General features: G+C 42.9%; 1 protein-coding gene across 2 annotated transcripts; it reads right to left on the bottom strand.

Moving 5' to 3' along the window:
• Positions 1 to 167: 167 nt before the first annotated feature.
• On the bottom strand, positions 168 to 25,496 carry LOC126354476 (uncharacterized). Of its 2 annotated transcripts, none has more exons than XM_050004180.1 (2): positions 25,195 to 25,495; positions 168 to 434 (listed from the first exon to the last, which is right to left on the bottom strand). In XM_050004180.1, exons 1-2 carry the CDS (start codon positions 25,443 to 25,445, stop codon positions 362 to 364), a joined length of 324 nt encoding a protein of 107 aa, XP_049860137.1. In that variant the 5' UTR covers positions 25,446 to 25,495; the 3' UTR covers positions 168 to 361. The 2 variants fall into 2 exon arrangements, with proteins under 2 accessions (XP_049860137.1, XP_049860138.1); XM_050004181.1 differs by having other exon boundaries at positions 248 to 966; positions 25,195 to 25,496.
• Between the last annotated feature and the right edge of the window lie 1,104 nt (positions 25,497 to 26,600).

Raw genomic sequence — 26,600 nt, 5'->3', positions numbered from 1 at the left:
CGTCCATGCAATGCCGTTATTACTGTACCTAACAATAACCTGGGATAGTTTTAGACCTTATCAATTAAATAAAATATACAAAAACACAAATCTTAATCTTCATGGTATTAGAGAAGTTTAGGACAGCGGTATTGGGGATTTTGTTCAAATAAGAGAGACAACCGAAATTGACGTCTCCTGCAGTATGCATTTGGAGATTTTTAAATGTTTTGTTACTTGTTTTAATTAAACATACTTACAAAATAGATAACAGAATACTAGAAGTCAGTTTATTTATACAAGAGGATAACAGTTGAACTATAAAGGACAAAATTAGAATGCAAGTTCCAGCCTTGAGACCGTGAATGTTTGTACTACGGAGCTAACGCCTGAAGTCGTTGGAGATCTCGTTGCAACCACCGTTTCTCTCATTGCAGTTCACGTCGTACGTAACGCTGGAAAGGAAATGTCAGGAATTAATGACATTACAATAATTTAGTGAAAGGGAATGAAATATAGCGCTAAGTCCATCTGCCGAGTCAGTACGGCGTGGGTTTACTCCTTTCTGTCACCCTGGCACACCACCATACACTTCTCTTATAATTGTATCAAAAAAACGACGTGTCGCAGTTTTTGCCTTCGGATGATCAATGGAAGACATAAAAAGGAAATACTTTGTTATTATGGGATTAGAGGAGATCTGGATGGGCGGTATAGGGAGGCTGGTTCAAACAGGATAAATGTGCGAGATATCAGATTTCCATGTTAAGATCTTTAAATATTTTTTATTACAAGCACTTACAACATAGATAACTGTATACTAGGTGATAGTCCATCCCTACAAGAGTATCATAATAAAAAAGAAAAGAAAAACAAAATCATAAATCAAGTTCCATCTCTGAGAATGTGACTGTACGGCGGAGTTAGTGTACGATGGTCTGGGAGATCCCGTTGCAAGCACCTTTTCGGTCATCGCAGTCCAGAACGCTGGAAAAGAAACGTTCATTAAAATTTATGGGAAGAGAACACGCTGCAATACAAAAGACTTCTTCTAATACATGGTACTTCCTTTTCTAAAAGATATTACTAGAAGCAATTAGTCAGTAGTTATACGATGGTCAGTATGTGTCCCTTGATCGGTTCATGTAAATATCAATTTCAACTCGTCATTTATAAGACGCACTGATACCAGTACCATAAACAGTTCATAGTTGTCATTCTTCTGATAGGCAACATTTTGCTTTGTTGTCGTTTACATGTTAGTTTCTGTATCTAATTATTAGAGCTCGTTGGCACGGTTACGTGTTACACGGTGGCGAAGGGTAATGGAAGAGACGCCCATTATATCAATTACCGTGTTTCCTATCTGGAAACATCCGTGTTATATTACTTCGACGCAGAACTCCCGTCTCTGAGTACAGACAATCAGTGTGAATGCGTAATAGTATAGACTGCATCGTCCGCATAGTTATCCGGAAGTTGTCCACAGTTCTCTATGTCGTAAGGGATTATTTACTTATTTCTGGTTATGAAGCTTATGTCATTTACTGTAAAGGTATTTGAAGCACAGAACTATCAGTCCAGCACAATACAATATTTCATTACAGGACGACTATATAGTCACAATAATTCGTTCCTTTACATAATTTACTACTGTCACAATCTATCTTGTGTTTTTACTCCTATAAATTAAAATAGTAAATCTAGTGCTTCTGATAACTGCCTTGTATTTTTACTGTGTATATGCTGTAGGAAATTGAGAGGCATACGTGTCGTTGTCAGTACTTATGTGGTACGACATTGAGTGGTGACGTAAGTACTCGTAGGCAATACTTCACTTCAGATACCAAGCAACTGATGCAAAAATGCATTTCGGTTTAGACAGACCAGTACGTGTCCTTGCACATTTTATAGGAAGAAATCAGTTGCAGACATTCACACTACATTATTTGATGTTGCAGTTTAGGAACAGGTCGTCAGCTTTCTGAATGTGTTGGAGACTGATGGATCGCTAGGGGGACAGACGATTTTAAGGCTGCCTTCCAAGAGACGTTCATAATGGACCTTCTGCCATTACGTGCACCGTGGCGAGTACGTGCGGTGTGGCGTGAGCTATGGGCGCAAGGTACTTAACAGCTTACACTGTATAGAGTACTGCAGGGTCACGCCTTACAAGCGCGTTCGATCATAAGATGATTCATTTGCTAGAGTCACCAACTTTCTAATATCCCACGGAAATTTTCAAGTGATTTCTTCATCAAAACGTGCATTATTTTGCAACGCAAACAAACTTGCATTATATTTTATTTGTGCTGGTTTTAACAGTGCAGATAGTCGCACCAGGGACTATAATAACCAATGTGCGATTACAGTTACGTCCGGCCGACGAAGATTTCAAAGAAATTATGAAGTGGTATAGTCTCGCTATCGTCTGCTACCAACAAGCGTGAATGGTGTAGTTTACCGTTTGTTTGTGCATATCACACTTGCAAAACTACTAGGTGCAGAATCGCTTGCTGTGCGAAGCTCTTTCCGATTCCAACATGATGGAATTCGTGCATATTTCCGTTGTCGATGTGTCAACACAGCGAACTATCGACTTTGAGGATAATTGGATTTGCCGAGCAGGGCTTGTTGGATTGCCACCGCATTGACCTGATTTAACGCCTTTAATTCCGCGTCATTGGGGTTAAGATAACAATGGTGTGTACATCGTTCGATGTCAGACCAAAGCATAGATGCTAATTGCTCGAATCAATTTCATAGCATGGGATAGAATCACACCATGTCCGGACCAGTGTAGACGGTATGAACATTTACACTTGTTATCCGTAAGTTGCAATTGCTCTGTGATATTTACAAGTGCGAAATGTACGACTGCTTATTTTCTTGCTAATGTCTGAACACAATTCACCGTTGCCTCTACTTGCCGACGACTTTCCAAACTGTTTTGGCTAAATCGGTCTTCAAAAGTCAGAACTAATAAACAAGTAAAAAATAATCAAAGAGAAAGAAAACTGTTATTACATACAATGCCAGTAACATAAAAGAAGATGTATAGTGAAATTAAGATAAGTGTTCTAAAATTAGGAAGCAGTATAGCAATGATGAAGGTATTCGCAGAACCTTAGATTGGTTTCAGCATTACAGTGATTAGAAACATTAGAAGGAATGTGTAACGTAAATAAAAATGTAACACGTAACCATGCCAACGAGCTCTAATAAGTAGATTCAGAAACCAACACGTTAACGGCAACAAAGCAAACTGTTGGATTATCAGAAGAATAACAACTATGAACTGCTTTTGGTACTATGGTGGCATGTCTCTTGCTGCTCCGACAAAAGATGTAACAAAATGAAACGCCTAAAACAGTTGTGGGTTTGATGATATTTATGTTAACACAATTAAAAGTTATTATTATTGATTTTCATAATTAGTATGAACGAGGAAACCGAAGAGTATCGTTTTGAATTAGGCACAGAATGAGTTTAGGGAGATTGAAGCTACCAATAGCGTAGTATTGAACTGAACCAGTAAATTAAGAAGGAAAAGTTAATGGTTTACGTCTTACTACTCCACTGTATGAGCTACAATAATGAAGTAAAAACTTGTATAGCCTGATGTGTTCGGCAAAGAAGGCAAGTAATAAAATCGTTTGCGGGAACCCTAGACCCTTGTGTGGAAGCAAAACATTCATGTAGGTAATACAAGTGTTGCTCTTTATCTGTTAGAATGCGTCATTCGTTAGTTTTGGTGTTGCGATAACTTCATCTGATCACATACGCGAACGGAATGTTCATAGTAGTGGTTGCCACGCGTTAAAGTAAATATATACGCACTACTCACTCATTAGAGAAACTGAAATCAAAGGTATATTTAGTTACCTAATAAATATTTAACCCAGAATATTCAGTTCATAAATGCAAATACGGAAGTACGGTGGAAAATCAATTGAAAAATATAACTTCCTTAATTCTGGAGAATCAGTGCTAACAGAGATCGAAAACGATGAATTCTGATATCTTATGTGTGACAGACATGTAATGAAGGCGTGTCTGCTGGAAATAAGAATATAATGAGGAAAATGTCCAAGGCTACTAAATAAGTTCTAATGAACATATGACTCTAGATATATTGTTATGGTTCTCTTGTGAGCAATATGCTCTCATTTCCTGACAAAGTGTGGTACTATTCCCCGTGATATGATGAAGAAAATGGACTATTATACCCTTCATTACCACGAGGGGACTGGTTCACCACGCGACTTACTTCTGCATCTACAACCACATTGAAGTGCGTGGCAGAGGGTCCGTACAATTGTACAATATGTTAGGATCTCTTCCCGTTACATTCTCCTATGGATCTCGGAAAGAATAAACGCTTAAATGCGACTGTGCGAGTTAGTCTAATTAGTCTAATACAGTCTTAAAAGTCCCTATGGCTGCGATGCATAGGGGGCTATAGTATACTTCTAAATTTTTCACTGTACACCGGTTCTGTAAACTCTATAGGGGGCTTTCGCAGGGTAATGGGTGTCTATCTTCAAACGTCTGACAGTTCAGATTTTTCAGAATTTCGGTGACACTTCCAAGATGGGAAACACAGGAGTTTTGTAAGAGGTCTTTTTTGTAGAAAGATTGTATTTGGCCGGAATCCAAGCAACGAATCAAAGTCTGCCACCTGATCTACGTACGACTAAGGCTTCGTGATCATTGTATTTCCTCTAGCCACACACACTGTTACCAGGGGATCTGTATGAGTTAATTGACTCCAATTTTGACTCATTAATATTTTAGTTATAGGATACTAACTTTTCTACGTAACTGAAGACTCACTTTCACATTTCTGTTGCCTGTATTTGCACCACTTTTAAATCTTACCTCGATCTAACTCGATATTTGTGCAGATATTACTTCGTCATAAACAGGTGTCTGAGGTTACTATTAATGACGTCTCCCGCGTCGTTAACGTTCGAGATAAAAAGCAACAGTCTCAGGCCCCTGCCCTGGATCACGTGTGATGTTGCACTTCTACATGTTCCGATGACACTTCATTCAAGAGAACACGCTGTGTCCTCACTATCAAGACATTATTATTATTTGTGTTGTCAATCTTCTGACTGGTTTCATGCAGCCTGCCACGAATCCCTCTCCTGTGCCAACCTTTTCACCTCAGAGTGGCAATTGCACAACCTACGTCGACAATTATTTGCTAGATGTATTCTAATCTTTGTCTTCCTCTGCAGTTTTTACCCTCTATACCTCCGTCTAGTACAATGGAAGTTACGATGTGATGTCTCAGCAGATGTCCTACCATCATGTCCCTCCTTCGAGTCAGTGTTTTCCGGAAATTCCTTCCCTTAACGATTCCGTAGAGAACCTCCTCATTCCTTACCTTATCGGTGCACCTAATTTTCAACAATCGTCTGTAGCACTACATTTCAAATGCTTCGATTCTCTTCTGTCCCGGTTTTCCCACAGTCCTTGTTTCACTACTGTACACTGCTGTGCTCCAAATGTATGTTCTCACAAATTTCTTCTTAAAATTAAGGTCTATCTTTGATGCTAGTAGAGTTTCTTGCCTTTTTTGCCAGTGCTAGTCTGCTTTTGTGTCCTCCTTGTTCCCTTCGTTATGGTTTAATTTGTTGACTATGTAACAGAATTCCTTAACTTCGTCTGCTTCGTAATCACCGATTCTGATGTAAGTTTCTCTCTGTTCTCATTTCTGCTTTTTTTCATTACTTTCATCGTTCTTCGATTTACTCTCAGTCCATATTCTGCACTCTTTAGGTTGTTCATTCCATTCAACAGATTCTGTAATTCTTCTTCGTTTTCACTGAGGATGTCTTTTCACCCTTAATTTTAATCCCACTATTGAACCTCTTTTCTATCTCTGTCTCTGTTTCTTCGATGTATAGGCCAACAGTAGCGTCGAAAGACTACCTTCCAGTCTTACACCCTTTTTAATCCGAGCACTTCATCTGTGGTCTTCCACTCTTGTTACGCCATCTTGATTTTTGTACACTTTGTGTATTTCCCTGTAGCTTACCACTATTTTTCTCGGAATTTCGCACATCTTTCGTCATTTTACATTGTTGAACGCTTTTTTCAGAAATTTCTACCACGCGAATTACCACCCGTAAAAACTAGACAGCCAACAGCAAAGTTTTACTGCTCACGGACTTTCTTCTTATTCTGTGATTCGTGTATTCAACAGACAACCACCATATTGGGATTCCTACCAGGCATTATCTTCACCTAACTCACACATGTGCTGACTTTTGCAAGGGACCATATAGATTCCATGGGACTGGGAATTACTGGTGGTAGGTTCTATGGGCCCCATCGTTCTTTCATGCAGCATCACAAATGAGGCGTATGCTCACTCGCTACAGGACACACTTTCTTTCCCGACGAAAAAATGTATCTTTGGCCACATGGTCACATGGCTCCTATATAATTTTAACCAAGCTGAATTCGGGGAGATGCTTCTCGAGGCCCTTTTACGTGGTAGAGGGATAGAATGAGGGTGTCCATTTGGCTGTTCCATTCTATCGTCCATCCGATCACGGGCCCACACCCGTTAGGTTTGTGCCAATGTGTGGTTCTAGGCGCTACGGTCCGCAACCGAGCGACCGCTGCGGTCGTAGATTCGAATCCTGCCTCGGGCATGGATGTGTGTGGTGTCGTTAGGTTAGTTAGGTTTAATTAGTTCTAAGTTCTAGGCGACTGATGACCTCAGAAGTCAAGTCGCATAATGCTCAGAGCCATTTCAACCATTTTTTGAGTCTATGGAGTCGTTGTGAGGCTTGTAGACTGTGAGAAAAGCATTCAAGCTGTTTCCATTAGCATGCAAGCTGGTGCGTTTGCACGATTTCGTGCACGTAGATAGCTCGAAGTCACTAAGTTTGTTCTTTCCTTCTTGGAGGTGGGGGGAGGCGGGAACAGTCATATGGAACGTTTTGACAAAAATTTCTGCCATTTGACTGTTAATTCTCTGACATTGTGCACAATATAGTATGGCATATTTAATGGATAATATATTGCTGTGACCTGCATTCATAACTTTTGTTCATCAACTGACATTGACAAATGTCAATGTCAGTGTGTCAGTGTCAGTTGATGAACAGAAGTGATGAATGCATTGTATGTCGCAGGAATGGTTCAATTGCACGGTGTGTCTTTGATTTGTACTTGTATCCTGTAATACAACTGGTCTATAAGACAGAAATATGTTTTTTCGATGATCTCACAGACAGGTCAGATATTTTTAACATTTCAACATCCACTTGAAAACGGCTACAAATCCGAAATCATTATAGTGTAAAATAATGAACATCTAACAGTCAAATGGCGAAGTTTCTTAAAAATGACAGCATATGACGTACATTAATTTACAACAGGGTGCTTGATACTGTGCAAACAGTGCTTTAATAGGGGACGCCTGCCTTTCTTGATATCATTTGATCTATTTGTTCTCTATGTTAGAGAGCATCAAACTAAGTTTCTCCATAGACTGTTATTCACCAGTCACTGTGAATGTCTAAAGTTAATAAAAGGAGACAAAGTTAAAATTTTACAATATGAGACCATAACGTTGTGAATACAAAGATGGGATCAATAGGTTGTAAGTAAATTTTTCTAAATCGATTAGAAGGTGAACGAGCAATAGTTTACACAGGGTAAGGAAGCAATAATTTCAAAGAACTGAAACAACGGTAAATTTTGCTTCTAAATAATGAAGCTTTGACTAAGAGCTGGTACGAAGCATTAAAATGGTGAGCGGTACATGTTAAATCACTGCTCTGACGAAAACGAAATCATTCGGAGAGCTATATGTTTAGAATGGTAACGAAATATAGGATTTACAGCACAGTCTTGAATATAGTAGTGCTAAAGTGGTGTTGCAAGCCCATGAGATATGGTGGTGAACACGACAGCCGTGGAAAATATGTAGGCAGCTGTAACGAGTTGGATCATGTGTTGAAATGATGATGAGGCTGTTTTTCAAACGATAATAAACAATGTTAGAAACGTTCAAATGTGTGTGAAATCTTATGGGACTTAACTTTTAAGGTCATCAGTCTCTAAGTTTACACACTACTTAACCTAAATTATCCTAAGGACATACACACACACTCATGCCCGACGGAGGACTCGAACCTCCGCCGGGACCAGCCGCACAGTCCATGACTGCAGCGCCTTTAGAACCGCTCGGCTAATCCCGCGCGGCATAATGTCAGACCTTAACCAGAATACTACCAACAAATGTTTGGGCCAAGCGTTCCGAATGTTCTTCCTGTGAGTGTGTAATCAGTACAACGAAAAGTGGAAAACTCGATTAGTATCTCCCACTGATAGCATGGTGTGGAGATGTTCTAGAACAGGGAATGTTTACATCAGATGAAATTTGGCCCATGGTACACATGCCATCAACTCTCGCTGCGGAACGCAAAAGGAACTTGATGTCTCACCATGTGCATCGCTTTGTTCGATTACTGCAATCTGTAGGCGACCTGCGACTGCAACATGACAATGCAACATCCTGCCACTCCCAAATGCTTTGAGAAAGCACATGAGAATGCTACTACGAGCTTCTAGTTTACATGATCGTGATCTTATAGGGTACATATTAGACCCTATGAAGCAAGGTGTATACACCTTGGACCCAACTCCGACCAAATCCCGCGGCTGAGGGGTCATAGGTACATCGCACAAAGAATTAGTCAACCCGAGGAGATATAACGCTAGTATCGTAGTACACCATTTCTAGTGTTGATAGTGGCCTTGTTTAGTTGAGGATAGGAACGCAAAAATGTCTTCAGGTGTGTCATATCCAGCTAAAGCCACTCATTGCTGGAATATTAACTGACATGTGTCACCCGCTGTTCGAAACAGTACTAGGTATTTTCCATGGGATTCAGGTCGGGTGAGGTAGCTGGGCAGCTGAGGTGCGATAGGATGCGTAATAGTTTGTGAGACACGAACGTTGTGTGCAACCCTGTTCACACGGCTGTTGTCATTTTTGAAGACGGCAATGTTCACACCATACTCGTCATTTAGGTGCAGAATACGTAAACTAGGGGCTCATAGTGGCAGATGCAGAAGACGTAAACTATGGGCTCGTAGAGCACCCTCATGTCCATCGTCTGCTTTTTCAAAGTATTCGGTAAGGACAGGATGATGTCTTGTCATTTTGCAGTCACTGGTCATTTAAACACTGTCGTAATCGAACAAAGTGGTGCACATGTTCAGACATCAGGTTCCATTTTCATCGCCGAGAATGCGACATAGACATCCCGGTTTATGTGAGCTTTATCCATAATGGATGAGTTGTTTTCTGGACATTTTTTTTATAGCGTGTAGAATGAGATCTGCTACGGCTCACAACTGAGGGTAGTTTGTTTAAGACACGATCAGTTTCGCCAGGTCATTACACATTCATTTTCGTGTTTCTACAGTCAGTGTTGGCATTCACTGTTTAAATAAAAGCCGCGCGGGGTAGCCGTGCCGTCTGAGGCATCTTGCCGGCCGCTGTGGCAGTGCAGTTCTAGCCGCCTCAGTCCGGAAGCACGCTGCTGCTACGGTTGCAGATTCTATTCCTGCATCGGGCATGTATGTGTGTGATATCCTTAGGTTACTTTAAGTAGTACTAAGTCTAGGGGACTCATGACCTCAGATGTTAAGTCCCCTAGTGCTTAGAGCGATAGACGTTAAGTCCCGTAGTGCTTAGAGCCATTTGAACCATTTGAGGCGTCTTGCCACAAATATCCAATTTTTAAATAAAAGCGAAATTACGAGAGTTTTGGTTAATAGATCCAAGTGAAATAATTGGAAGTGACGAAGTGACATGTGCTGAAATATTTGTATACTTATATACACTCCTGGAAATTGAAATAAGAACACCGTGAATTCATTGTCCCAGGAAGGGGAAACTTTACTAATACATTCCTACATTCCTGGGGTCAGATACATCACATGATCACACTGACAGAACCACAGGCACATAGGCACAGGCAACAGAGCATGCACAATGTCGGCACTAGTACAGTGTATATCCACCTTTCACAGCAATGCAGGCTGCTAGTCTCCCATGGAGACGATCGTAGAGATGCTGGATGTAGTCCTGTGGAACGGCTTGCCATGCCATTTCCACCTGGCGCCTCAGTTGGACCAGCGTTCGTGCTGGACGTGCAGACCGCGTGAGACGACGCTTCATCCAGTCCCAAACATGCTCAATGGGTGACAGATCTGGAGATCTTGTTGGCCAGGGTAGTTGACTTACATCTTCTAGAGCACGTTGGGTGGCACGGGATACATGCGGACGTGCATTGTCCTGTTGGAACAGCAAGTTCCCTTGCCGGTCTAGGAATGGTAGAACGATGGGTTCGATGACGGTTTGGATGTACCGTGCACTATTCAGTGTCCCCTCGACGATCACCAGAGGTGTACGGCCAGTGTAGGAGATCGCTCCCCACACCATGATGCCGGGTGTTGGCCCTGTGTGCCTCGGTCGTATGCAGTCCTGATTGTGGCGCTCACCTGCACGGCGCCAAACACGCATACGACCATCATTGGCACCAAGGCAGAAGCGACTCTCATCACTGAAGACGACACGTCTCCATTCGTCCCTCCATTCACGCCTGTCGTGATACCATTGGAGGCGGGCTGCACGATGTTGGGGCGTGAGCGGAAGACGGCCTAACGGTGTGTGGGACCGTAGCCCAGCTTCATGGAGACGGTTGCGAATGGTCCTCGCCGATACCCCAGGAGCAACAGTGTCCCTAATTTGCTGGGAAGTGGCGGTGCGGTCCCCTACGGCACTGCGTAGGATCCTACGGTCTTGGCGTGCATCCGTGCGTCGCTGCGGTCCGGTCGCAGGTCGACGGGCACGTGCACCTTCCGCCGACCACTGGCGACAACATCGATGTACTGTGGAGACCTCACGCCCCACGTGTTGAGCAATTCGGCGGTACGTCCACCCGGCCTCCCGCATGCCCACTATACGCCCTCGCTCGAAGTCCGTCAACTGCACATACGGTTCACGTCCACGCTGTCGCGGCATGCTACCAGTATTAAAGACTGCGATGGAGCTCCGTATGCCACGGCAAACTGGCTGACACTGACGGTGGCGGTGCACAAATGCTGCGCAGTTAGCGCCATTCGACGGCCATCACCGCTGTTCCTGGTGTGTCCGCTGTGCCGTGCGTGTGATCATTGCTTGTACAGCCCTCTCGCAGTGTCCGGAGCAAGTATGGTGGGTCTGACATACCGGTGTCAATGTGTTCTTTTTTCCATTTCCAGGAGTGTAGCTAGAGTGTCCAAATCGTAATTACACATTGGTCACGTTTTTTACAATGTATGAGACTCTAAATGCGTTTCTAAAAGAAGAGAAAAGACCTCCGACTGAACAGGCCATGAAGGCCGAACGATACCAACCGGCCGCCGTGTCATTTTCAGCCCACAAGCGTCACTGGATGCGGTTATGGAGGGGCATGTGGTCAGCACACTGCTTTCCCGGCCATTTTGTCAGTTTACGAGATCGGAGCAGCTGCTTCTCACTCAAGTAGTTCCTCAGTTTGCCTCACAAGGTCAGAGCGCCACGCTTGCCAACAACAATCGGCAGACCGGATGGCCACCCACCCAAGTGCTAGCCCAGCTCGACAGCGCTTAACTTCGGTGATCCGACGGGAACCGGTGTTACCACTGCGGCAAGGCCGTCCGTTGTGTTTGTAAAAAAACTGACAAATGTGCAATTACGAACTGGATGCTCCAGCTATATGCAAGTATACTAATATTATCAACATATGTCATTTCGCCGCTTCCAATTTTATCGCTTGTGTCTATTTAGTCAATAACACGTAATTTATCTTTTATTTAAACAGTGAGCGCCAACAATGAATGTAGAAACGTGAAGGCACAAGCTTGTAAACGGTCGTCTGTTAAATAAATCACCTTCAATTGAGACAGGTCCCAATTCACGGGACTGAAAGCACCCCTATAATGTCATAGAGTTACTTCCGGTCTAAAATACAGTTTCAATACACAGTGGGCTTAAGGGCTTATTGAGATGTCGGTGGAATTTGGATCTCGCACTATTTGAAAAGATGCAAGTTCACGACTGTCGCACCACTCTAAACGAGTCCAGTCCATTACTTTCCACAGTAACCGTACATCTACATCTACATCTACATGACTACTCTGCAATTCACATTTAAGTGCTTGGCAGAGGGTTCATCGAACCACAATCATACTATCTCTCTACTATTCCACTCCCGAACAGCGAGCGGGAAAAACGAACACCTAAACCTTTCTGTTCGAGCTCTGATTTCTCTTATTTTATTTTGATGATTATTCCTACCTATGTAGGTTGGGCTCAACAAAATATTTTCGCATTCGGAAGAGAAAGTTGGTGACTGAAATTTCGTAAAAAGCTCTCTCCGCGACGAAAAACGTCTATGCTGTAATGACTTCCATCCCAACTCGTGTATCATATCTGCCACACTCTCTCCTCTATAACGCGATAATACAAAACGAGCTGCCCTTCTTTGCACCCTCTCGATGTCCTCCGTCAATCCCACCTGGTAAGGATCCCACACCGCGCAGCAATATTCTAACAGAGGACGAACGAGTGTAGTGTAAGCTGTCTCTTTAGTGGACTTGTTGCATCTTCTAAGTGTCCTGCCAATGAAACGCAACCTTTGGCTCGCCTTCCCGACAATATTATCTATGTGGTCCTTCCAACTGAAGTTGTTCGTAATTTTAACACCCAGGTACTTAGTTGAATTGACAGCCTTGAGAATTGTACTATTTATCGAGTAATCGTATTCCAACGGAGTTCTTTTGGAACTCATGTGGATCATCTCACACTTTTCGTTATTTAGCGTCAACTGCCACCTGACACACCATACAGCAATCTTTTCTAAATCGCTTTGCAGCTGATACTGGTCTTCGGATGACCTTACTAGACGGTAAATTACAGCATCATCTGCGAACAGTCTAAGAGAACTGCTCAGATTGTCACCCAGGTCATTTATATAGATCAGGAACAGCAGAGGTCCCAGGACGCTTCCCTGGGGAACACCTGATATCACTTCAGTTTTACTCGATGATTTGCCGTCTATTACTACGAACTGCGACCTTCCTGACAGGAAATCACGAATCCAGTCGCACAACTGAGACGATACCCCATAGCTCCGCAGCTTGATTAGAAGTCGCTTGTGAGGAACGGTGTCAAAAGCTTTCCGGAAATCTAGAAATACGGAATCAACTTGAGATCCCCTGTCGATAGCGGCCATTACTTCGTGCGAATAAAGAGCTAGCTGCGTTGCACAAGAGCGATGTTTTCTGAAGCCATGCTGATTACGTGTCAATAGATCGTTCTCTTCGAGGTGATTCATAATGTTTGAATACAGTATATGCTCCAAAACCCTACTGCAAACCGACGTCAATGATATAGGTCTGTAGTTAAATGGATTACTCCTACTACCATTCTTGAACACTGGTGCGACCTGCGCAATTTTCCAATCTGTAGGTACAGATCTATCGGTGAGCGAGCGGTTGTATATGAGTGCTAAGTAGGGAGCTATAGTATCAGCGTAATCTGAAAGGAACCTAATCGGTATACAATCTGGACCTGAAGACTTGCTACATGCTACATGCTACATGAACCGTAGGTGCTCTGCGGCCCACCTAAGACGTGCATTTCATTTGCCACTGTGGGCAATGGCCTTTTGCGACGTACTCGACATCAAATGTCCACTGCTTGCAGTCACCTTCGCAATGTTCACTCGGAAACTGTTTTGAGATGAAGCCGACAGTAACAATTCGCATCAGTGTTCAGCTAACAGTGAACACCTCAAGATCCTGAAGAAGATATCTGCAGAAGAGTCGTAACGTCGGTCTTGTAGTAGAAATACGTCGCGGCTTAACTGTCTACAAGATTCAACTTCTTCCGGGTTTGAGACCGAATGTCATTGGCAAGGTGTGACACTTGCCACCGATTCCTGTACACTGGGATTTTTCGACGATGATGTTACATGGCTATGGGCTGTACATTATTCCTTGCAAACACGTCAGACAGCCCTAAATGGTGTACCAAACACTCCAAGAAATGGGGAACATCTTCCACGGTGTGATCACGGGAACTTCCAAACAGGGTAGTTCCTTCCTGCCATTCTGTTACATCTTGGTTGTGACTGATGTTACTATACTGACTCCATACAACCGATTTTCACATACACAATATCTCACTGCCATGTTGGGTCAAATGACCACCTGGTACCAGTTTCACACCATGTAATGTATTCCAAAGCGACAAGTCTGCTCTTTGAATGGGTTGGTGGATAGACAGGGTGGTTTTGGCGAACGACATCAAGGTCTTTGGGGCCCAGACGAAAACAGTAATATTTTACACGGTGACGTGACATCACTATGGCATTACAACGCTTTCGGTGTCTCGTTGAGTTTATGTCACGATGTGATTGCGTCAAGTGTCACTGAATCATTTGTTCCTGAATGTGTAATATGCTATATGAACAGTAGATCTATAACATGAGCGTCGAATATTGTAATATACTTGGATATCTGGTACAGCAGTTGAGTACACCGTGTTTATCATTATCAAAAAAGCATCTGTAATGGTATGCTCCGTAAGCAAAAATCACATTGGCCTTGGTACTCACCTACCACTAACACGTAGGCGAAAGCCACTGCACAACCTCCAGCCCTCGTTGTATGACGCCAAAAAACTGACGAGGGAGGAAAGCGCCCAGATGTGCTGCTGGGGCGTAACTGAGAACTCTTCTAGCCAGCTTGAAACTATTCCCACCATTCAGCACACAGATCAAGGCATGTCACGAGAAAGAGAAAAAAATGTGAAGAATTCAAGAGGGCTGTTATCAGACGACAAGAAAAACATGAAGAAACAGTGATAGGGAAGCAATTAACAGAAGAACAACAATAACCACAAAAAAGGATAGGAAAGAAATGGAAGCAGACGAACAACAGAGAAGACCACTTTTGTGGAAACAGATCTTCATTCAGGTTTCATTCCACTTACTATTTGAATGGTAAGAAAGACTAAAAGTAACTCACCAGAGAGAAACACAGCACCCAGATCACAAATAAGAAAAGTCGACAATCATGTAGAAAGCTCAAAAAGGCATTGCAGTAGGAACTAATTAAACTTTATTGTGTCGATGCTTTTTCTCTACCATACTCTGGTATATGTGTTAGGCACATTATTAGTTTCTGCAAACCAGTGAAAATATTGCCATCTATCAAAATAGTATACTTCTGAAAAATGTTTCTTGACATGAAGATTGCAAATATTTGGAGAATAATTTTTAAGATAGTAAGTTTTTAAGTATGCTCGTAAACTCTGCAGTAAGTAAATTCATGGCATCTGTTTTATTTTAATTTCTGCTCTTCTTCTTCTTTCTTTGCAAAATTATTCGTTTAAGGGGTTCTTGATATGAAACACATACATTAAATTAAACATGTAGATTTAAATTGATGTAAATGTATTCAAGGGTGAGTCAGTAGCTGTTGCCACCTAGAATAACTCCGAAAGTATGATAGAAGCTGAAAAGTTTGTGGGACAAAAGCTGCACGAGACAACCGGGGCCGTAATATGACGTTGGTTTTTTGTTGCTAGGTGGGATCGCTTCAGAGATATGAAGCTCAACTTGTTTTTTTTAATGGGATGCTACAGTTTGATACGTATTTCCTGATAGCGGATAGCGAGACGAATCCAATAATGTGTAACAGAAAGATCTTTGAAGGTCAACGAAGGTCGCAAAGGTGGCATGAACGTCCATTTGCAGAAGGTGTACGAAGCGATGACCACTGGTATCAATGCAGTGCTGCGATATTCATATCATGGATTGAGTGATATTCCTTATCACATCGGCACTTATCGAAGCACATGATCTGACAATTCTCTCTCGCATATCTTCAGGTGTAGTTGGAACGTCTTTATAAATAATATCTTTTGCGAATCCCCACAAGAAAAACGCCAGATGTGTCAAGTCTGGCGAACGACCTGGCCACGACACATCTCCTCCGCGGCCAATCCGTCGATTTGGGAATTGTCTCTGAAACTCATTTCTAACCGTCAGCGAAAAATGTGCCGGGCACCCATCGTGTTGATACCACATTCTGTTCCTTGTTTCGATGTATTTCTTCCAATAACAGACCTAATGTTTCTTGAAGGAATGTAGTGTACTTCCCCTACCATTAAGATTTCCTTCGATGAAATAGGGGCCTATAATTATGTCCTCCAGAATCCCCCACCATACATTCATCAGCCATGGTTTTTGGTGTGCAACTTGCCGCAGCCAACATGGATTTTCAGTTGACCAATAATGCATGTTATGCAAACTAACATTTACACGGTTCGTGAATGTAGCCTCATCAGTAAATAAAATCAAGATAATAAATGTGTCATCCCTCTAAATCTGAAGTTGAGCCCATCGGCAGAATTCAGTGCGACGCATACGATCCGTACCAGTTAATTGTTGGTGGAGACTGATGTGGTAAGGATGATATTTATGGCGATGCAGAAAGCGAACAACACTGCGCTGGCTCATGCCAGATTCCCTTGCAATTTGACGCGAACTAATGCAAGGATCTCGAACTACAGTGGCAAGAGTACCAGTTTCCGTTTCCTCGTTGGTAGCTTTCCGATGCGTTAAAGATTCAGTTGCTCTCAATTTATCATACATATATTTAAATGTACGACGTGTAGGGCGAGCACGTTGAGGATATCTTTCTGCATATGAGTCTCTAGCTCTCACTGAATTTCGTTGCCGTTCTCCGTAAGTGAGAAGCATATCGATTTGCTCTTCGAAGCAATACATCATTCACATTCACTTTATTCGACGATACTAGTCTTACCGTTCCTGTTGGTGTTATATTGCGAAACCGTCGAATGGTGTTTACATGTCAATGGCACGTGCCGGCCGCAGTGGTCTAGCGGTTCTAGGCGCTGAGTCCGGAACCGCGCGACTGCTACGGTCGCAGGTTCGAATCCTGCCTCGGGCATGGATGTATGTGATGTCCTTAGGTTAGTTAGGTTTAAGTAGTTCTAAGTTCTAGGGGACTGATGACCACAGATGTTAAGTCCCATAGTGCTCAGAGCCATTTTCAATGGCACGTCAGATGCCGTATTCGGCGAATATTCACTATTTGCACGATATACGAGGGAGAATTGTCAGACCATGCGCTTCGATAAGTGCACAAGTGGTAAGGAATACTAGTCAAACCATGATAAGAAGATTGCAGCACTGAATTGATACTAACGGTCATAACTTCGAACATCTTCTGTAAATGAACGTTCATGCCACCTTTTTGACCTTCGTTGATCTCAAAGACCTTATTGTTACACATCATTGCATTCGTCTCTATAGCCGCTATCAGGAAACACGTATCAAACTATAGCATCTATTAAAAAAAACGACAAAGTTGACCTTCCTGTCTCAGATTCGACCTCACCTAGCAACAAAAAAACCAACGTCATAGTATGGACCCCATTGTCCCATGCAGCATTTGTCCCACGCACTTTTCAGCTGCTATCATACTTTGGGAGTTATTCTGGGAAGCAATAGTTAGTGACTCACCCTGTACATAAGCTATTGACGATATTGGTACCATCAACATTAAAATATGTTTACCATCTAAAAGTAGAGAACAAAAGAGTTGTTTTTTATTTACTACTGCTAAATAAATAGCAAAATGGTAACGTCTTAATTAAACATGCAAATGTGTGTGTGTGTGTGTGTGTGTGTGTGCGCGCGAGTGTCAGTTTAAGTAGACTAGTGTTTGTCAATTTACTTATCTATGTGAAACGCAGAGCTGCGAAGAGCGAATACTATCTTGCCTCCATGCGCCATAGTTCAGCAATCATAAATGTGTGACATAATGTCACATAGGAGGCTAGCGACCATTCTAGTTCATATGCGTAGATGAACTGGTTGGGTCGCATAAGAAGTCATATAGCAGGTGAAGAATGACTTTGTGGATCACCAAGTACCCATGAAGCGATTCGGAGTTGTTTCCATCTGGATTCCATCTTGGATTTCTCAAAATGTAAAAGAATTTCGAAACCTGCGATGTAAACTTTAGACTTTGATGGCCGGAAATATCATGTCCATTATAATTATCCGCGCTGTTATGCCGTGGTCCGTTGATGAATTCTGCACCAATTCCCAGCGTTTCGTCTCCGACTGCGGGAGATATCTTCAAGGGGGTCCGTAGCTCGATGGAAGGTCCAACACACCCACAGTAGCGAGCCAGTGGGTGTGTTGGACCTTCCATCGAGCTACGGATCCCCTTGAAGATGTCTCCCGCAGTCGGAGACGAAACGTTGGTAATTGACACAGAATTCATCAACCGACCACGGAATAACAGCCTGGATCATTATAATGGACATCATATAAACTTTGTGATCAATAAAATTATTCTTCAGCTGCTGTATATCTTTTAATGCGATCCATCCAGCTTAACTACAGACCTTCGCATATTCAATGATCATCATCATTGTCCACAACAACAGCAACAATAGTTGCAACTGGTCTGTCAGATCTAGGTTTTTTAATGTTTTCGTCAAATCGATGAAGGTGAAAGTAGATGCGGCTGTATTAAAAAGGACATGGCTGATTTTCCTCTCTCTCATATCAGAGGTGGATCTCCAGTCGTTGACTGGATGTTAAGCCTTATTCTTCTATTTGCAAGATGTTCATCATTAACAACAACACCACAACCACCACCATCACCATCAATCACCACCACCACCACCATCACCACCGACAACATCACAGCCACCCACTATCGTGAGAGTCCGCGAATTCAGAGATCGTCCTATGGCGTGAGTGCAAAAAACAGGACAGTAAATCTTAAGTAATTTCAAGCCGTATTATTTTCCTCTCGTAAACAGCAACAACAAAACAAAACAAATGAAGACTTTCTATTGAGTCTGCACCATAAGAAGTACGGAATGAACTGTTCATTTGGTCGCAATAAAAAATCTTTCTCTGACACTCCTCAGTCGTGACTGCGTGGTGGAAGTGGTGAGGTGGAGTGGGCACGGCAAAGTGGGGGACAGGGAGGGGATGACTGATATGAATGTCACAGATGGCCTCTCGCGCCACTAGTGCAGCATCTTATTGCCGACGAACCTACAGTCGTTAGGTAGAAGCGCACACCACAGCACGCAACGAAAGCAGTATGTCAGTACCGGAAGATGTACTACACAGGCTGTTTCAAAATTTCTATTACTGGCTTCTACGGTTTACGGAGAAGAATTACTAGATAAAGTTTTGATAAGGAATCGATTTCCGGAAAGGTACCTCATGGATACAACGTAAACTTGCAGATTAGAACTTTTTAAAATCTCCCGCTTCAGTGTACGCATAAAAACTGAGATGGGGGTGCCGTCGTCATCCATTGTGATTATGATATCACATAACATTTCGTCAGGCTAGAGGAGGGTTGAATACGGTACTCCGCAGACGTGCCGCACTCTCGACTTAGAAAGTCCTTTGTCATGTAGAAGAGAACCTAAAGACGAGTACTCGAGTTATTGCCCTTGCCACGGGCTCGTGTAGGACACACAGGTCGCTGTGTGCGCACCATAGGGATGTGTGTGTGTGTGGGGGGGGGGCTTGAGACTTCAAACTTATTTTACATCCGAAAGTTATATTTCCGGACCTAGGTTCTTTGTCAAAACTTTATCTACTAAGTCCCTTTACAAACATTTGTAGCCTGTAATAGGGATAGTGAAACATCCTTTACGTGCACCTATTTACAGACACACAATATCTTCCAGTGACTTTCTCTATGAAAGTAATTCTTTCTTTCGCTACTAATCGTTTATTCTTCAGGGAAACCTTTACATTAACTCCTGATACGCTGAAACTAGAAATTGTTCCGTTTTCTGTCTGAGACATGGTTGCTCTATTTTTCTTTCTTTTTGGAAAATCAGCATAGTAGACAAACGGTATTCCGGTGTATCCTTCAGAATTTTGGGTTGTGGAAAGGCCTGTCCAGCAAAGACGTGCAATACTATTGAAAACATGATGCACTGAGCGAAGTGCGGCAGTGGTACGACGAACTACTGTTAAATAATCGAGCGCTGGAAACAATAACCATTACAAAATATCTAGAACTAAGTGTACGAGGTGACTCATACTCGTAACATTGTGACGACTACATGAAACTAGTTTGCCAGAAACGAGATTCCAGACAGACTCGTTGGAAGGATCCAAGGGAAATGTGATTCGGCAGGAAAGAGGAAGCCAAGAAGAGCTATTGTTTCATCCATTACTGGGCATTGTTCGATAGTCTGGAAACCTCACAAAATAGGATTAATGGCGGATATAGAGAAAGGCCAACGAAAAGTGACACATTTCGTCACGGGTCAGCACGAGAGCGTCACAAACATTGTCATGCAGCCGTAGTGACAGGCGACAGAAGACGAGCCCACTGCATCGCGGAGGGGCGTACAATTTCTGAGTCCGTACTTTGTAAGAATGAAGTGCGTATTGACTGCTGTAATATACACTGACGGAAAAAAATTCCAACACCACAGAATGATTCAATAGTGTTATGAAATTCCTGCAGATTGGAAAACTGCAATTGTGTGCCCTATATTTAAGAAGAATGATGCACTAGTTTGTGATAACTGCAGAGAAATTGCCTTACTCGATGTCACCTACAAAATCTTACCGAGATGCCTATTAAACAGGCTGATACCAAAAACAGAAGAACTGATTGGGGACTACCAATGCGGTTTCTGCAGAAACTGATCCACATTAGATCACTTATTCACCCTAAGACAAGTAACTGAGAAGGCATGGGAATTCAGTGTAGATGTCCACATATTATTCTTAGATTTTAAAAAAGGCCTATGATAGCATACACCGACAGACACTGCTAAATATAATGAAGAAATTTAAAATATCATCAAAATTAAACAGATTAGTTAAAATGTGTATAGGGGAAACTTGGTGTCGCATAAAGACACCGGTAGGAGAAAGTGAAGATTTTAAGGTGTACACTGGACTGAGACAAGGGGATGCCATTTCACCTTGTCCTAGAGAAGATTGATAGAGAATTTTCTAAAACCAGTCCACAAGGAATCCAGCTACAGGATGTGAACATTAAAAGACTTGCCTGTGCAGATGATATAGCACTAATAAGTAGTTTCAAAAGAAATCAGAATGATGCAAAAATTACTACAAAATTGCTGAGAAAACAGGATTACATGTTAATGAAGAAAAGACAGAATACCTGCCCATAAGTAAGAAAACCAGAAAAGATGCACCTCTGACTGTAGATGGATTCAATTTCAAGAGTGTTGACCACTTCAAGTACCTAGGAAGTCTTTTTAGTAATAACAACAGAACTGATATAGAAATAGATGCTGGTTTATCAAGAGCAAACAAAACACTTTTTAGTTTCTTCAAAATTCTAAGAAAAAGATCGCTTAGCAGTAACTTCAAAATAGGCTTATATTAATCAACCATTATACCTGTGATGTTATATGGATATGAGGCATTAATATTTAGAAAGAAAGGTGATAAAAGACAGTTAATATTCGAAAGTACTAAGGAAAATTTTCGGACCTGTATACGACGAAAATAGCATGGAATGGAGAATAAGAAGAAATGAGGAAATAAGATGGCTGTACAAACACCGTAACATCGTCGAAGTGCTCAAGAGGAGAAGGTTGAATTGGGCAGGCCATATAGCAAGAATGACAGAGAATAGACTACCTAGAATGGCATTCAGCAGAACAATAGATGGAACGAGAGCAAGAGGGAGTCCCAGAATCAGATGGTGGGATAACATTAGGGAGGACACAACTAGGATGAACGGCAACAGCAAGTGGACAAACAGCGCATTGGACAGGCAGAAGTGGAAGAGGCTCTTAGGGCAGGCGTATGGCTGATAACGCGCTTGCCACATGTAAAGTAAAAGTAATAAAATTTCTGGCTATATCTGTCTAGTAATATATAAAGTGATTTACGTGACAAGTTCAGGTAAGCACGAGAAAAGACAACGAAAATGTGACATGCTAATTCATTAATAATTGCTGAAACCGTCAGAATTTTTAATACAAGCATGCAAACGTTCATGCATTGTGTCGTACTGGTGCCGGATGTCAGTCTGCTGGGCGAAGTCCCATGCCTTTCGCGCTTGGTCGGTCAGTACAGGGACATTTAATACTTGTTGTGGATGACGCTGGAGTTAACGTCGGACGATGACCAATTCGTGTTCGATTGCAGACAGATCTGATGATCGAGCAGACCAAGACAACATGGCAACACACTGTAGGGCATACTAGGCTACAACAGCAACATGTGAGCAAGCATCATCTTTCTGGAAAACACGCCCTGCAATGCTGTTCATGAAGGGCAGCACAGCTGGTCGAATCACCAGACTGATGTCCAGATTTGCAGACAGGATGCGTGGGATAATCACGGGAATGCTCCTGCTGTCGTACGAAATCGCTCCCCAGACCATAGCTCCAGGTGTAACTCCATTGTCTCTAGAACATAGACAGGTTGGTAGGAGGCGTTCAACTGGCCATCTTCTAACCAACACACGGACCTCGCTGCCACAGAGGCAGAAGTAGCTTTCATAAGAAAACTAAACAGATCTCCTCCCTGCCGTCCAGTGGCTCTTACTTGACACCACTGACGTCGCGCTGGCCGGAGTGGCCGTGCGGTTCTAGGCGCTACAGTCTGGAACCGAGCGACCGCTACGGTCGCAGGTTCGAATCCTGCCTCGGGAATGGATGTGTGTGATGTCCTTAGGTTAGTTAGGTTTAAGTAGTTCCAAGTTCTAGGCGACTGATGACCTCAGAAGTTAAGTCGCATAGTGTTTAGAGCCACCACTGACGTCGCGAACGTCAGTTGTCTGGGGTCAGTGGAATGTACGCTACAGTACGTCAGTCGCGAAGCTGTCCTTGTCGTAACCGATTTGTAACAGTTCGTTGCGTGACTGTGGTCCCAACTACTGCTCAAATTGCTGCTGCAGACGGAATTCGATGTGCCACAGCCATATGCCGAAGACAACGGTCTTTCCTTTTGGAGTGCCAAGTGGCCGTGCAGAGCCATCTTGCGACCGTACATTCCTGTAATCACCATAGCCAGCAATCATGTATAGTAGCTACATTCCTGGCAAGTCTTTCTGCAATATCATGGAAGGAACATACAGCTAGTCGTAGCTCTATTGAACGACCTGGTTCAAAGTCAGTGAGCTGTGTATGATGGAATCTCCGTTGTCTCGAAGGCATTCTTGACTAACATCAACTCACCACGTCCAACATCAAAGGTAAATTATGTTCACTACAGTTACAGCTCGTATTTAAAGCAAACCTGATTTGAGCCCTCATGGTGGCGCACTCTTATCCGCTGGTGCGAAATTGTAAAAGACGTCATGATGTAAAAACACGCCTACCAACTTTCGTTTATCTCGCACGACTCCTTCTTGGTATTGAGATTTTTTTCCCATCAGTGTGCTTCTTTAGAAATGAGAATGGCGGTAGATCAGAGAACCCAGAGCTTTATGTCACCATCACAAATGGAACAGGAAAAGGGTGAATTTGTAGATGTACCCGCAATACACTTCACACTTTGTAAAGTGACTGTGGAGTAAAGATGCAGATAAAGTTGTAGACACTGGAGTGAACTGAATGTTAGTCACAGAATAAGTTCGGAAATTGTAGTTGCATTGCTTGACAAATGGTGATGTACGAGGGTATTTCGGAAAGTAAAGATAGACCGTACGCCAGAGGAACAGAAGAGTTTTAGCGAGCAAGGTGGCAACACTGGTGTTAACCTTGAACCGATAGCTTTCTCCTCGGGGTCGATCGGCAGTTGAATGTTCATTCTGGTTGGAGTAGGTAGTGTTTAAAACGGCTGCGCCGATTCAGAATCCCGCCAAATGCGAAGTGCGCTCCGTCATATGTTTTCTTCATGCAAAAGGTCAGCGACCAGCGGATATTCACAACGAAATTGTTTCTGTTGATGGGAACATTATGAATCAACAAAATGTAACGAAACTGCGTCGTCATTTCTCTGAAGGTAGGACCGATGTTCATGACGAACAAATAACAGGTCAGCCATCTGTGATCTTTGATGCCCTTCTTCGGAGAACGGAGGAAGCAATTCGTGCGAATAGACGTCTCACATTGAAAGAATTGCATCAGATCATACAGGACGTGTCAATGACAACTCTTTATGACGTTGTGACTGTCCAGTTGGAGTACAGGAAATTGTGTGCGCGCTGGGTTTCAGAACTGTTACGGAAGAACACAAAAAGAAAAGGATGAGCTTTGCACTCGACTTCCTCACACGCTATGCTGAAGCAGGTGATGAGTTCCTTGAGCACATTGTGACAGGTGACGAGACGTAGGCTTATCACCATACACCTGAATCCAAGCAACAATCAATGCAATGGCGCCATTCGAATTCACCAAAAGCCAAGAAATGCAAAACGTAGGTTTCAGCGAAGAAAATCATGGCTTCTGTTTTTTGGAACAGACAAGGCATTCTTCTGTTGGAATTTATGCCTCCTGGAACGAGAATTAATGCTGCTGCATATTGCCAGACTTTCAAGCGTCTTCGAATGGCAATTCCAAACAAACGCAAGGGGAATGCTGACAAGTGGAGTCCGCTTGCTTCATGAAAACGCTCGGCCTCACACAGCGCTCGTAACCAAAGCACTTCTCAAACAATTCAAATGGGAGGTATTAGACCATCCGCCATGCAGTCCGGACCTTGCGCCCACCGACTGCAATGTGTTCCGTTACCTGAAGTTACATCTTGGTGGAAAATCATTCCACGACGATGAAGAGATCAAAGATGAAGTTGAAATGTGGTTCCGACAACAGGCGGCAAAACCTCCATGACTGTGGGATATAAAAGCCTGTGCACCGACTTAAAATGTGTTTGGGTAACGGGGGTGATTATCTCGAAAAATAAAAAATAATCCAGTTAATAAGATGAATTAACCTTTTTCTAAATAAATGTTCTATTTAAGGACTGCGAGACATTTTACCTTTACTTTTCGAATTGCCCTCGTACTATTGGAATCGTACAAAACTCTTCCAATCTTGTTCGGGAGAACTATGTGTAATTTGTCGGTATTCTCTGAGAAGCTTGTAAGTAACAGTGTAAAAGTAGATGATTAGCAAGTATGACGTACATGGCAGGCTTCTTGAACACGATAGACCTCAGCAGGGCGGTGACTTCCGCTTCGCTGTAACGGTGTCCGTGCTCGACATTGACGTGGGTGTGGCTGTGCTTCCTGGACCGGTGCTCGCGCGACTCTGAGGAGGCGGAAGACTCTGAAGAGTCCGAAGAGTCGGAGGAACTGCTGCCGGCGTCCGCACAGCAGGCCACCAACAGGACGAGGCCGAAGGCGAGGAGGGGCAGCGCAAGCCTCGATCGTGCCATGTCTGCGCGTCTGAGGCGATCGCGAGGTTCACTGGGCGACACCGGCTGGACAACGAGCCGTTATATAAGGACCGTGGCAGGCGATAACCGACGTCTGAGCGTTGACTCTGGCGCCGTCAGCGTTATCTGCGGAGAAGGACAAAAGCAGACGCTTTGTACACATGCCAAATTCTGGTGGTGGGTGCCATTATGCACGGGTAGCTCAACAGTAGACTGGAGACGACAGTCAATGATTTTTGAAAATTAGCGCCAAAATCTAAAATAATTACAAATAAAAATATAAATGTTCGCTTTTGCAAAATCGCAAATCTTCGAAGGTTCTTCACTTGTTCCTTTTAAAATCTGTCGGCACGTTGGATTCGTGTTGGGCGTGTTTTTTTATAAACATACTGTAGCGCTACATATACAGGGTGGTCCATTGATAGTGACCGGGCCAAATATATCCCGAAATAAGCGTCAAACGAAAAAGCTACAAAGAACGAAACTTGTCTACCTTAAAGGAGGAAACCAGATGCCGCTATGCCTGGCCCTCTAGATGGCGCTGCCACTGGTCAGACCAATATCAACTGCGTTTTTTACAATAGGTTCCCCCATTTTTATTACATATTCGTGTAGTACGTAAACAAATATGAATGTTTTAGTTGGGCCACTTTTTTCGCTTTGTGATAGATGGCGATGTATTAGTCACAAACGTATAAGTCCGTGGTATCACGTAACATTACGCCAGTGCGGACGGTATTTGCTTCGTGATACATTGCCCTGTACTACACGAATATGTAATAAAAAATCGGGGTTCCTATTTTAAAAAAGCAGTCGATATCCGTTTGGCGTATGGCAGCGGCATCTGTCGGGCCAACCATAGCGCCATCTGGTTTCCCCTTCAAGCTAGACAAGTTTCGTTCTTTGTAGTTTTTTCGTTTGATGCTTATTTCGTGAGACATATGGCCCGGTCAAGATCAATGGACCACTCTGTATACAAGATGATTCACGAGGAGATGCAAATATTTTAATATGTTATTCTACAAGTAAGACTAAATAAAAAAGGTCATTTAAACATAGGTCCGCAAATGTTTAGTTTTGGGGTTACGGCTAATAAGAGATTTTGTATGTAATTTAGCAAAAATGGTTCAAATGGCTCTGAGCACTATGGGACTT

The sequence above is a fragment of the Schistocerca gregaria genome, chromosome 3 (genome assembly GCF_023897955.1).
Source record: "Schistocerca gregaria isolate iqSchGreg1 chromosome 3, iqSchGreg1.2, whole genome shotgun sequence".
Taxonomy (NCBI): Eukaryota; Metazoa; Arthropoda; class Insecta; order Orthoptera; family Acrididae; genus Schistocerca; species Schistocerca gregaria.
The sequence above is the reverse complement of the archived record's forward strand: the minus strand, read 5'-3'. Positions and strand labels throughout refer to the sequence as shown.